General features: G+C 53.1%; 1 protein-coding gene across 1 annotated transcript in view; it reads right to left on the minus strand.

Annotated features, from left to right (window-relative positions):
- Window positions 1-12,505, minus strand: part of COL17A1 (collagen type XVII alpha 1 chain) — a 47,331-nt gene that overhangs the window by 16,087 nt on the left and 18,739 nt on the right. The window contains exons 14-29 of the mRNA XM_040254316.1: window positions 11,076-11,237; window positions 10,624-10,701; window positions 9,405-9,449; window positions 8,153-8,371; window positions 7,211-7,429; window positions 6,847-6,876; window positions 6,445-6,471; window positions 5,177-5,203; window positions 5,012-5,074; window positions 4,202-4,306; window positions 3,847-3,909; window positions 3,182-3,217; window positions 2,519-2,572; window positions 2,242-2,277; window positions 1,702-1,737; window positions 1,029-1,091 (exon numbers count right to left, since the gene is read on the minus strand). Coding sequence (XP_040110250.1) covers window positions 1,029-1,091; window positions 1,702-1,737; window positions 2,242-2,277; window positions 2,519-2,572; window positions 3,182-3,217; window positions 3,847-3,909; window positions 4,202-4,306; window positions 5,012-5,074; window positions 5,177-5,203; window positions 6,445-6,471; window positions 6,847-6,876; window positions 7,211-7,429; window positions 8,153-8,371; window positions 9,405-9,449; window positions 10,624-10,701; window positions 11,076-11,237 — 1,263 coding nt within the window. The remainder of the gene's footprint in view (window positions 1-1,028; window positions 1,092-1,701; window positions 1,738-2,241; window positions 2,278-2,518; window positions 2,573-3,181; window positions 3,218-3,846; window positions 3,910-4,201; window positions 4,307-5,011; window positions 5,075-5,176; window positions 5,204-6,444; window positions 6,472-6,846; window positions 6,877-7,210; window positions 7,430-8,152; window positions 8,372-9,404; window positions 9,450-10,623; window positions 10,702-11,075; window positions 11,238-12,505) is intronic.

Consider the following 12,505-nt stretch of genomic DNA (forward strand, 5'->3'; position numbering starts at 1 on the left):
CCCACCCTCTCTTCCTAATGCATCTTTTCCTGCCGAGAGCCCTTCCACGGTCCCCACTGCACGTTCCCCACAAGATGCTCAATGGGTGTTGGCCTGGAGGTCAGTGTCCTCTAAGATCTTGTCTTCTCTGCTGTAGGCATCATTCTAACCTCTGTCCAAAGTCATGTCCATCTGGGACCAGCCCTTGCTTTTTGCCACCTCTCCGTCTTTCCTCACTCGTATGGCTGCCTCTGGGGTTAAAATCTTTACTTTTTCAAACCATCTGAAGATCCCCTTCCTTCCTCCTTCTGGTTGAAAGAAGCCTCTCTCTCTGCTGTTTCCTCAGAGCACCCTGTACCTCTCATGACCCTCGTCACCCCACACAAGCTTTATCTCCCCTCGAGGGAGGTAAAGCATCTTATTGCCCAGCACAGCATCCTGAACTCCGTCAGCACTTCCTAATAGTTTGTTAAATGAATGAGATCATCAAGGCACCACATCCCCATCAGTGGGGCTTAAACCCTTCTGGGACATGTTGCCAAATGCCTGGCCACATGGGGGTGTCTTTAGCCAGCTTCCTTGTCCTGGCTGACAGGCCCCTCAGGAAAGGTCAGCTGAAGGGCTGAACCCTGCGATCTGGCTGTGAGACCAGCCCTGGAGTATCAGGGCTGGAATTTTGCGGGTGCCTAGAATTTTGCGGGTTCTGAAGAACCTCAGCTCTTGCCTGTCCTCCCCAGGGACCTGAGTACCTTGGAGGCAGGAACTGGTGGGTGGAGGGGGTGCAGAGGAGGGTGGCAGGGAAGGGGGATGGACGATGTCTTGCCAAGGCCCCCCACCCTCAAAGCAGTAAGAAGCTGTCAGAGACAGTGGCAGCTCTGTGAGCCCCAAGAGGATGCCCAGATCCAGGAAGAGCCTGTAAATGGAGTCTCTGCCAGGCATGGACAGATTAGAGAATGGGAGACACAGCTCTAGATGGATCTCAGCTCTAGGGCCATGATGATGATGGCAGCGGCGCAGACCCATGGTGCGTGCTGCTTTGAGACACTCACCCATTGCTCCTTTAGCCCCGGGTTCACCCACGGCACCAGGTAAACCTTTCAAGCCAGGCTCGCCTGCAAAGGAAGTGGACTAGGTGATGGAGGAGCTTGACCATGGTAGAGCATGCCACCCTGCCAGGCACCCTGAAGCCTGCCACCTCTCCGACCAGAGGAACCTGGCATGCCAACCAGAGGCTGGGGACAGTGTTTGCTTTCATTCTAAAGTCAGGCCTCCCACCCCTGGCAGCAGGCCTGGACTGGCCCAGAGGCCACGCCTGGTCTGGAGAGGCCTGTGTATGAGTCTCATTTCCTTGGCAACAAAAAGCTACCTCTTGTGGGCAAAGCACTAGTACTATTTCCTTTCAGTCATGCAAGTTGGCAGGAGGTAAGTGAGGAAAGGGATATGAGTAGTGTAAAGGGTCTGCCACTTTGGGAAAAATTAGTTTTCCAAGTAAATTCTTCAAAAGAATCAGAGACAATCATAAACTATCTTTTCTGTCCCAAACATATATTGCTGATGCTGGCTTATACTCCTCTCTAGATAGCAAGTCCTCTGAAGGTTTTTAGACAGAGATTCTATCTGATGCTTCTGTATTTCACCCCCCCCTCCCACCCCGCACTTACAGTATCCAATGGATTTATAAAAAGTCTTTAAAGTAACAGTAGATTCCTGTGTGGGACTGACCTGTGAGGCCTCGGGGTCCTTTCTCACCCTGGTCACCTGAAATAAACATGGGGTGGGGGGCAGGGGTAGAGAAAGCAAGCATCAGTCAGGAGCAAGGAAAAGAATCTCACTCAGCAAGAGGGACCCTGGCTGCAGAACAGGTCCCATAGTATCTGGAAGCTACTGTCAGCTGAATGTTGGTGAGAACTCAGCATTAACAAAGACCCAGAAAGCAAGCTAGATAGATTTCTCCTGGGTCAGGGCCCAGCTGCAAACTGACCCAGGCCTTTCTGTCTCACCAGTGGGTGCTGGGGGTAACAGGGGGTCCAGTCTAGTGGGGAGAGCCCTCAGGGCCGTGTCCTCGCCCCTCCGGGGGCCACCCGACGGCAGCACTGTGATGCTGGTGCTGCCTCCTCTCTCTGAGCCTCAGCAGCACTGAGAGGCTGGACTGGAGGCTTGGGTCCCTCCCAGCCTAGGGTCTGGCCGTCAAGGCCTGGGGGCAGGGTTCACATCTGGGTCCCCAGCTGTGGTGGTGTCCGCGCAGCAGCAGGGGCAGCACACCTTTGGGTCCCGGTGGCCCCATGGGTCCTTTGTCACCTGAAAAGGAAACGGTCACCTCAGCGTGAAGAGCCTGGTGAGACGAACAAGAAGGGGCAGAATCTGTGTCTGAAGTCAGGCTCCCCCGCCGTCCTGATTGCCCCTTCCCCTCACATACCTGTCGGCCTGCGCAGGCAGTTGGTGTGTCCACCAGACCCTCCCTGTGCCCCAGACCTCCTTCTTGAGTGAGTTGCATCTCTAAGGTAATGTCCCCTCCCTCCAGCCCCTGTCCCCAGCTCACCTTTGATACCAGGGAGTCCCACTTCACCTCGGAGTCCTTGGGGACCTATAGAGCCTGCACACAGAGGAAACCACATGGGTGGATGAGTGTCCCCAGCTTTGGAAGGGATGGATGTGCACACGCGTACATGCCTACATCCACACACACATACCTGCTGGACACACACATGCACAGACAAACAGACTCCCTGGCGTAACAGTCAGGCGCTGCTGCTCACGGTCTCCTCCCACGGCCCCGTTCCTTCATCCTGGACTAGGTTCCCGGCCCCTGCGATTCCCAGGCCCAGGCATGAGAACTTGTGGGGACCCTGGCAGGGACACTGGACTGCAGGACAGTGTGGGCTGCAGCTCGAGACACCGGGCACGAGCTCTGGCCCACAGGGATGAGGGGAGGCAGGTGCTTCGCTCAGAGCAAGGCAGGATGGGAGCTGCCTGCTGGAAGTGCTGGAGGGTCTGGTCCCCCAAGTCGGGTAAGAACAGAGTCACATGGGACCCACTGTACCTGACCTTAGCCACAGGGGACACACAGGCAGAAGTGAGCTTTGTGTCTCCGGGAGGCTCTTTAGAATTGCTTCTTTGGCTTCAAAAATGTTTGTTTCTCCATTTTAACCTCCCTCTCTTTGCCTCAGAAATAGCATTTATTTTTGAGAAGAAGGCCACTGACCTGGGGGACCCTGTGGGCCAGGAGAACCGCTGGAACCTGAGGAGGATAACACAACAGTAATGATCAGATGGGTCGGGTACAGGCCGGGACACTGACCCCATGCAGAGTGGCATGTGGAGAGGGTGGGGCGTACACCCCAGGTGAGGGCTGCGTGCGTGTACCAGGACCCCAGAGTTGGCAGGTCCAGGAGTGACCCCAGTGTGAAGTCCTCCTTAGGGAGGAAGCTGTGGCTGCCAGGATCAAGAGAACCCTTGCTCCTTCCCAGTCGAACACTTGGGCTGAGGCAGGGGCAGAAAGGAGAGGGGACCAGTTGGACATCGCACTGTCAGAAGGCCCTATCCCTTAGCGTGTCCAGACAGATAGCTCTCGAATGTTTGCCTCTGGGCCCTGTTTGGCAAGGAAATTGTCTGACTTCTGATTTCCAGATCCATCCGCCCACTTAGGGGCCACATAACAGGGTCATTTATCAGAGATGGAGGCATAACCCCCAAATTCATCACAGAGCCAAAAATACAGCTCCAATCCTGACACCCAGGGACTCTTTTCTGGGGAGGGGGACCCTCTCTGGGCTTGTGGATTCGGGCTGTCTGGGATCCCAGGGTCTGGACCTCTGAGATGCCTCCTGGACATGGCAGACCTGGGCACTGTGTGGGCACTTGACTTACCTTTGGGACCGACAGAGCCTGGGACACCAGGTGGGCCCGGAATACCCGGTTTACCAGCATCCCCTGGGGAGAAATAAGCACTCTGAGAGAGTCCCCCCACTTCGGTTGCCCACTCAGCCCATGTGGTATCATTTGCAGGGTGGAAAACACTTCCCATCCTGCTGGTGGTCTCGGATCCATTGGGCCTGAACCCACATACCAGCCCATGCCCCCTGCTTAGACCACAGGATCCAGCACAGACCCTGGCTCAAAGCAGGTGCTCAGCTAATGCAAGTGAAAGAGAGGGGGAGGGAGAACCGCATGAGGAGGAAGTGTGGATGCAGCCAGTCCTCCCAGTGAAGGAATCGCCTCTTACCTCGGTCTCCTTTCTCTCCGAACCCAGGGGGCCCTGGTTCACCACGAGGTCCCATGGGGCCTTCTCGCCCTCTCTGGCCCATGGGTCCCTCCATGCCAGGCTCACCTAAAGACAGAAATGCCCACCTCAGCTAGTCACCAGCTAGGCAGCAGCTTGCTGGCAGGACACCTGCCTGGAGTCTTCACACCCACCTCCCTACTTCTCTCCCTCTGCAGCCCAGACTCAGTGCAGAAGCCAGAGAGTTTGAAAATGCAAGTGGATCATGTCCCATTTCTGCCCCAACCTGCAAAACAGCCTCTCAGCTCACTGAGAATAAAAGCCATATCCTTGCAAGGTCTCCAAGGCCCCTCCCTCTTGACTCTTGGCCTCCTTTGAGGGCTCCAGACACCCTCCTCCTCCTCCTCCTCCCCAAGCTCCTAGACCCTTGCCCCAGGCCTGTAGCTGCTCCCTCTGCCTGGAAGGTCCCGCTGGATCATCTTAGGCCTGGCTCCCTCTCCCACTTCACATCTCTGCTCAAATGGCACCTTGTCAGCAAGGCCTCCCCTGCCAGCTTCATTTTCAATTATCCCTCAGCCCTTCCAGGCACCCTGGGCTCTATGTTCCTATTTTACCAGTCACTTCCTCCCTCTGTATACTTCACTTATCATGTCTATTGTTTATCTGCACCCAAAAGTAGGCAGGGGTTCTCTGTTTTGTTCACCACTCTCTCCCCAGCACCTAAAAGAGGGCCTGGCACACAGCAAGTACCTAACAAAAACATTTACTGAATGAATGAATGAGGGAATAAGTGAACAGAGAAGTGATTCTTACCCATGTTGCCTTTCTGTCCCTTTGGTCCCTCTGGACCTTGGTGGCCCAAGGGCCCAGGGATACCTGCGGATACACAAGAATAGCTCAGTCTTGCTTTCCTCCCAGACCCCAGGAGCCAGGACCCACCGGTCCACAACCCTAGCAGCACCCTCAGAGGCTACACACCTGGAGTTCCAGGGAACCCGCGGTCTCCTGTGGGAACGGAGAAAGAAAAGTCAAGCAGAGGAGTCTGATCACCTGAGGGAGCCTCCAGTGGAATTCAGGTAGGATGGCCAAGCTACAATACGGGACGCTCAGTGAAGTCTGAATTGCAGATAAACACTGAACAAATTTGTAGTGTTTGGGACATACTTATAGTGAAGAATGAGTTATTGTTTATCTGTGATTCAGATTTGACTGCATGACGGTGTGAAATGAAAATGTCTCCTGTATTAATGAACAAGAAATTTCACAGCCATCAGCGATTTCTGGCCTCCAAATGTGAATGAGGACTCCCCAAACTGCGATCCAGCAGATGCTGCCGCCCCCACGGTGATTGCTGAGGAGCTGGGGGAATGCAAGAAGCAAGGTGAACAAGGAAACAGTATTGAGGCCAGACAGCTGGGTGCACATGAAAGAAATGAATTCCGCGAGCCCAGAGGCTTGCCTCCTTCCATACATAGAGTGCTCACTTCCTTACCTGGATACCTGATCTTTGATGATGTTCAGACTGCCTGCTCCCTTTGTTGCAAACTTCTATATAGCCTGACCCCCACTGCCCTCTCAGAGCAGTTCTCTCAGAGATCCTGACATGCTGTTTTCCAGGCTCAGAGTCCTAAACATTCCCACCAAACAAAATAACTCTCTACTTTCAGGTTGTGACTGTATTTTTTAGTCCACAATGGTCAGGATGTGTTCACAGCCTGCAAGCTGGAGCCTTGGGGAATGGAATACAGAGGTGATGACGCACAGTGTGTGTGTGTGTGGGGGGGGGCAGGGAATCCTGAAGTTGGGAGGCCACCAAGTAGAGGAACACCAGTTCCTGCACTGGGATCTCTTGAGAAGGGCGGTGAAGCTGAGAAGAGAGGGGGTGACCCTGCCATCTCCAGTAGTGATTCTCAGAATGGTCTGTGTACCCCTGGCCTTGGAACCACCTGGGCTGATCCAGACCACAGGCCTCCTCAGGGTCCTTGCTGTGGGAACCTCTGAGATCGGGCCAGTGACAGTACTGCCTCAGAGGTGCCGCTCTGTTCTGTTGGGAAGCCCCCACCTCTCCCACTCCCTGCCCCTTCCCAAAAGCCTGAGGGTCTGCATGCTGCTCTGCAATTCACGGTCCTGTCACAAGTGGGGGATGGCCAGGGAGGGTGAGAAGTGTCTTATCTGGCACTTGCTGATTGCTTGAAACTGTCAACCCTCACTAATATTTAAGGTAAAAATGTACGTGTTCTATTTACCTTTAGGGCCTTGAACTCCCATGTCACCTAAAATAAGAGAGACATGAAAACTGTGAGATGTGGTGAGAAGCCAAGGGCCATTCCCTCCTAAAGGTCAGTGGACAGCATGTAAATGACATGTCCTAGTGAGCTGGCTTGTGGTGTGGCTTCCTCTCCATCGCCATCGGTGTCTCTTGGGCTCGTCACTTGCCTCTCTTAGACGACACTTTAGCTCCCTTCCCATTCTAAGATATTCTGACGGTAGAGCCAGTTCTCAGCCCTCCCAACAGATTCTGTAAGATCTTTCCATTGCTCATCCTTCAATTTGAAAAAAACAAAAAAGTTTTCCACCCCCACCCCCACTCCCCACCCCCAGAAAACTTGGCTCCAAGTGCAGGAAAAGGGCTCTATCCACTGCGATACCTTTAGGCCCAGGGCTTCCTCGGAGATTTCCTACAAGAGACAGCAGAGCCGGAGTTAGCTGCACATCTTCTGTGTCACACACACACAAGCACAACACACACATACCTGAAAGGGATCAGTGGTATGGTGGGACGAAACAGGCTAGGGCTAGCTACCTGATTCTAAAGTATGCAGGTTGGACAATGCTCCCTAGCTCTCAGTTTTTCTAACCATAAAATGGGATACCAGTATGGGTCCTCCCTCCCTCCCAGAGCTGTCAAGAGAGCTGAGTGAGGGGCGCTGGGGATTGCCCTAAACAGACACCACTCCACATACAGGAGCCAGGACTGGGAGCTGCTGGCCTTTTCCCCTGTGATGTGCTCACCGTTTTCCTGTTCTGTCTTCAGCCTGACACTCACGAATTGCCAGATGTCCTCCAGATTGTAGCCGTCAAGCCCAGATTTTCCTAGACCTTCCCCCAGCCTGGGTGCAACCCCCTGCACAGAGTCCTGGCTGCTCCTCTCCATCTTCTCGTTGTAAGACAAGCGGCCCCTCATTTTCTCCAGCTCCTCCACACGTGCCTTCAGTTTCCTCACCTCCTCGGCTGGAACAGACACACAGAGAGCATCAGCACAGGAGCCTGCCAGCCAGTGCCTTCCTAGTGCTCCAGGGGAGGTGAAATGGGGGCTCTGGAGTCCGTGCTGGCTTCTTCATGCTGCGGAGACGTTTTACTGGAATATTCTGGGGGAGATAGTCTGCCGTGGCTATCAGCAGGTTGAGCTACTCAAAACTGGAACTGAGCCTTGAAGAAGCCTGGCCACGGTGACAGAGTTGGCCCTCAAGTCTCCCAAGGGAGCTGGTGTGAGAGTCAATGGAACGTGGAAAGTAGAAAGGCTATGAAAGGTCTGGCCTGACTATTAAGGGCAGCCAGGTGCTTGGAGCAAGGAAATGGCAACCCACTCCAGTGTTCTTGCCTGGAGAATCCTAGGGACGGGGGAGCCTGGTGGGCTGCTGTCTATGGAGTCGCATAGAGTCGGACACGACTGAAGCGACTTAGCAGCAGCAGCAGCAGGTGCTTGGAGCAGGATGCCACTGGCATGGGGCCCTGGGCCCCTGGGCCCCTGAGAACCAGGAGCTGCCTTAGAGACCCAGCTCCACCACGGAGCAGCCACAAGACCTCGACTAGGGGCCTCTTGGAGCCCCAGCCTCCTCATCTGCAGGAACAAGGGGTCTGCACCCATGATCTTGGGCCCCTTGGCACCTGACACTTGGGATACTTGCTGGTTCCTGCCCTTCTGAACAGGCAGTGGGGAGCTGCCACACGTACCCAGAGCGATGAGGCCAAAGAGCAGTCCCAGGAGCAGTAGCCAGGTGAGCAGCAGGCCCAGCAGCCACTTCCACCAGCTGCACCAGGAGCCACAGGGGCACCAGGCAGGCGCCGCCCCCCACGAGCCCTTGCCCCCTCCACCAGCAGCCCCACTGCCAAGGGCACCGCCGCTGCCGCCGCCGCCCCCACCACCATGGCGGTGGTTGTAGCCGTGGATGTCTGTGGAAGAGAGGGCAAGGGTAAGGTGAACGCCGGCGGCTCGTGCCCCCTTCCCTCCAAATTCTCTAACTTGTGATGATTTCCTGCAGGCCTGAGTGAATATGAGTGGGCTTGTGTGTAGGGCCCTGTGGCTCCTGGAATAAACATGGAGCTGTGGTGGCTGGTGATGAGCAGAGGTCTGACAATCCTGGGCTTGAGCTGTGTGAGCCTGAGAAGTTCCCTTAACCTCTCTGATTACTCTTTTTATAAAATGGAGTTCAAAGTTGACCTTTCTTCATGAAATGGATGTTAAGTGAGATAAGGCATGCAGCGTAATTAGCAGAGGATGTAGCAGAGAGCATCAGGGTTAAAATTCTTGATTATGAACATGGATCTGCCACAAGCTCCTGCATTTTATGAAGCCCAAATCTGAATAATCCCCATCTCCACATCTCGGCTCACAAGGCTCTTTCTTTGTAATCCCCACAGTGCCTAGAACTATACTCAGCACTTAAAGGGTGGCCAGGAGACTTTTTATTTCTTTTTAGTGAAAGTGTATTCTGTTTTTAATATCTAAAGTGGGCCGATACTCCTTGATTTCCTTCTCTCACAAGATTATGGGAGCAGGTGAGGAAGGTGTAAGGGCCTGGAGATATGTGTGATCTTAGGGTCACCTTGAAGGCGTGTGGGCAGGGGGAGGAGAGTGGTTTGTAAGACCCACCAGTAGCCCTGCTGTTTTGCTCCTGCCATGTTGACAGATCCTGGACAGATAGTTGGCACCCAGGCAGTAGGCACCCAGACAGTGGGCGTCCCGCAGGTACACTGTGACTGTGAGCATGTCTCCTGAGCTGAGCTCCTTCTGCAGCCCTGCTTTGGCCCCCAGCCAACCCCTCCACCGCCCTCCACCCCACTCCCTTTGAAGGCTTTTGGGGAAACTCTGGAGCTGGGGTGTTCATGTGTACACTGGCTCCATGCTAGGGGGCTGTTATCTGGTCCATTCACCATCAACAGCTCCTCCACTCCTGTTGCTGTGGGACCTGCCACTCTTACTCACCTGCAGAGGAGCCCTTGCCCTTTGTAGACACAGTCTTCACATCTCCTGAAAGAAACACCAAGATCACTGTTTTGGCTGTGCCCTTAAACTGCAGGAGCCGACAGGATGGTCCAGCCTGTGAGTGGACCTGCTGTGGGGCTTGAAGTAGGTGTGCCCCAGGGACCTCGTGGAACAGTCATGTGCAGGAACACCATTAACTCAGTCCTCACGGATCTCATACTGCAATAATTATGTTGATGAAGACTTGGCTTGGCAAACAATTCACAGTGGGCAAAAATACACTGTAATAAACTTTTGTGGCCTTAAAGCCCAAGACATTTTTTGGAGGACATACTAGGGGTGACCATGGCGTTCACACAATAAATGTGCTTGTGAGAAATTACTCTTGATTTCTTGGTTAAAAGGCTTTGCACACAGGCTCCTAACCTGAACTGGAAGGAAAAGAAAGGCAAAGATGGGCCGGCAGGAGGGCTGAGAGTGAGTCCCAGATGCTACACGATCACTGAATTTGTGGGCGTGTGTGAGATTTTCTGGAAAAATTGTTTACAGCTTTTACCAGGTTCTGAAAAGGGTCCTTTGGCTTCACAACCCCACCTCCACCCCTAAAATGTAAGGAACTGCTATTTTAGAAGACCTAGCTTCAGATAATCAAAGAAGAAACACTTAAGTATCTAGGGGAAAAAAAAAAGTAGAAGACTTAGTGTTAGACCTTGAGAGGATTGTAACTGATTTCATTTGCATTAAAAAAAATGTTCTGTGGCTTAACTTTTCTCTTCCTTTATTGAGCTCCCTGAAATCCATGATTTGGAGAGATTCACAGGAACCACCATGTGAGGAAATATGGTAATCCAGGACAGAATCCAGGTATTTGGGAAGAAAAAAAAAGCTAGCAAGTGGTTTGCAAACCTTTTTTTCAAGAGTTCTGAAAGTCATGGGAGGACTAGTAAGGTGAGAAAAAAAATGCCACTGTGGACTTTAGATGTGCCACAGAAAGTCTTTGCTTCCATGATAAACACACACGAATCAATAGGGGAGTTTGGGAAAATGCAGTCTCTGACACAGCAGGTCTGGGTTAGGGCCCAGGACTCTGCATTTCTAACATGCTCCTGAGTCTTATGATGCTACTGGTTAGGACCACACACTGAGGTCTGAGGTCTCGGAAGACAGATCAATGACAGACGGAACGGCCAAAGTGGACAGCGATCAGATTTGCTCTTACCGTTAGCTTCTGACACTAGGTAGGTGTCGGTGTATGCAGCTTGTTTTTCCTTTTTTAGGGTGTCCTCTGAAAAAGAAGCTGTGCACACAACCGTGATGATCCCGGATCTTCTTTCCCCGCTCCCCCACCCCCACATCCTTTCCCACTTGCAGAGGCAGAGGTTGGCCTGGTAGGAAGAGGGCCCTGCTTGCCTGGGGTTAACCCCCCTGCCCCAGTCTGGGCCTGTGGTTAGGTAACTTATTATTGCCCAAATACCCTGTTAGGAGCTCTTTGCTGGAATTTTCCTAGCTTGTCTGCATTCAAGGCAGACCCTGGGACATTACTCAACAGACAGTTTTCATTTGAATGGAATGACTATGGTTTCATCATTCAAACATCTCATACCACCTTGCTAGGACATTTGCCTACACTGTCTTTCTTCCAAAACCTGAGTCTCATGGGCTCCCACGTACTTGCAGTGACGCTGGCTGGGGAGGCTGTAAAGACCTTCCCGCTGTCCTTGGTCATGATCAGCAGCTCCATCTCCTTCTTGGCGGGCGTGTTGTCCTTCTCCAGGATCAGGAATTTACAGTCCTTGTGCAAGAGGTCATCATTCTGGACATTTGTGGTGCTGGCTGGAGAGGAAAGAAGTGGGTGATGAGGATGGAAAAGGTGGACGGAAAGGAAAAGAGAAGAAGTAATCAGGAGAAGAAGAAAAGGAGGGTGGAGAAAAAGAAAGGGATAAGTGGGTGTGTCTGAGGGACTCCTGCTCTCGCTGACGCTGACAGCCATTACTAAGAAGCATCTTGGGGACCAGAGACATCTCCCACCGCGTGGCTGGGCCTGGCCATCAGGAGGTTGGGTCAACATCAGAAGCACTGGGGGCTGGCCTGAGGGGCTGCCTCCCGCCTGAACTCTATAGGATCTTCAGTGAATGGGCTAAAGTTGCTATGCCAGGCAGGCCCTTCTTTAGTTAAGTGGGTAAGTTCATTTCTAATGGCAAGTCTTAAGTGTTTGCATGCTGGGGGAGCTTTTCCGGACCACCGCATCCAGCATGCACACATCCCTGTCTCCCACCTCACTATGTCTGTCCTTCCACTGCGTGTCATTTTCTGTAATGATGTTGTATACTTTGTCCACTTGTCTGTTATCTGCTTCCTCCATTGGACCTGTCAGCCTGGTGAGAATGGGAATCTAGCCTCTTCATCTGTGTCTGCATAGTGCGCGCCTGTTCAGTTGCTAAGTTGTATCAGAGTCTTTGCAACCACAGTGACTGTAGCCCACCAGGCTCCTCAGTCCATGAAATTTTCCAGGCAAGAATACTGAGGCGGGTTGCCATTTCCTCCTTCAGGGATCTTCTCAACCCAGGGATAGAACCCTCATCCCCTGCGTTAGCAGGTGGATTCTTTACCACTGAATCACCTGGCAAGCCCCTGTGTCTACGCTGGGCACTCAGAACACTGTCTCACACAAAGCAGGTGCTTGGTAAACAGGTTTTGGATGGATAACTTGTTGAATAGAGGGAAACACACCAGGAACAGAGCAGTGGAGAAAACAGGCTACTATGTGTCATGTGTCCGAGTTGATAAAAATGCCACAGAAAGTAGGAAGGGTGTAGCAGCTTCCAGGGGGCACCCTGGCTCTTGTGATGGGGCTTCCAACAGGGGTGGGGGCTGGGCTGTGTGGGCCTGACCTTGGGCAGGTGTGGAGGGTGGAGCTTCATGGCCCCCTTGGACGGGAAGGCCAAGGTAAGGTGAGAGGCACACCCAGCCGCTCACTCCTGGAAACAACCAAGAGGACCTCAGGGTGAGTCCCATTTGTAGACCTCAGACCACCCATGAGTTATGTCCCCTCCTGCCACATGTGGCTAAGGGACAGACCTTCCGGTGTGCTGGCCTGCCTC

Source organism: Oryx dammah, unplaced genomic scaffold, assembly GCF_014754425.2.
Source record: "Oryx dammah isolate SB20612 unplaced genomic scaffold, SCBI_Odam_1.1 HiC_scaffold_14, whole genome shotgun sequence".
Taxonomy (NCBI): domain Eukaryota; kingdom Metazoa; phylum Chordata; class Mammalia; order Artiodactyla; family Bovidae; genus Oryx; species Oryx dammah.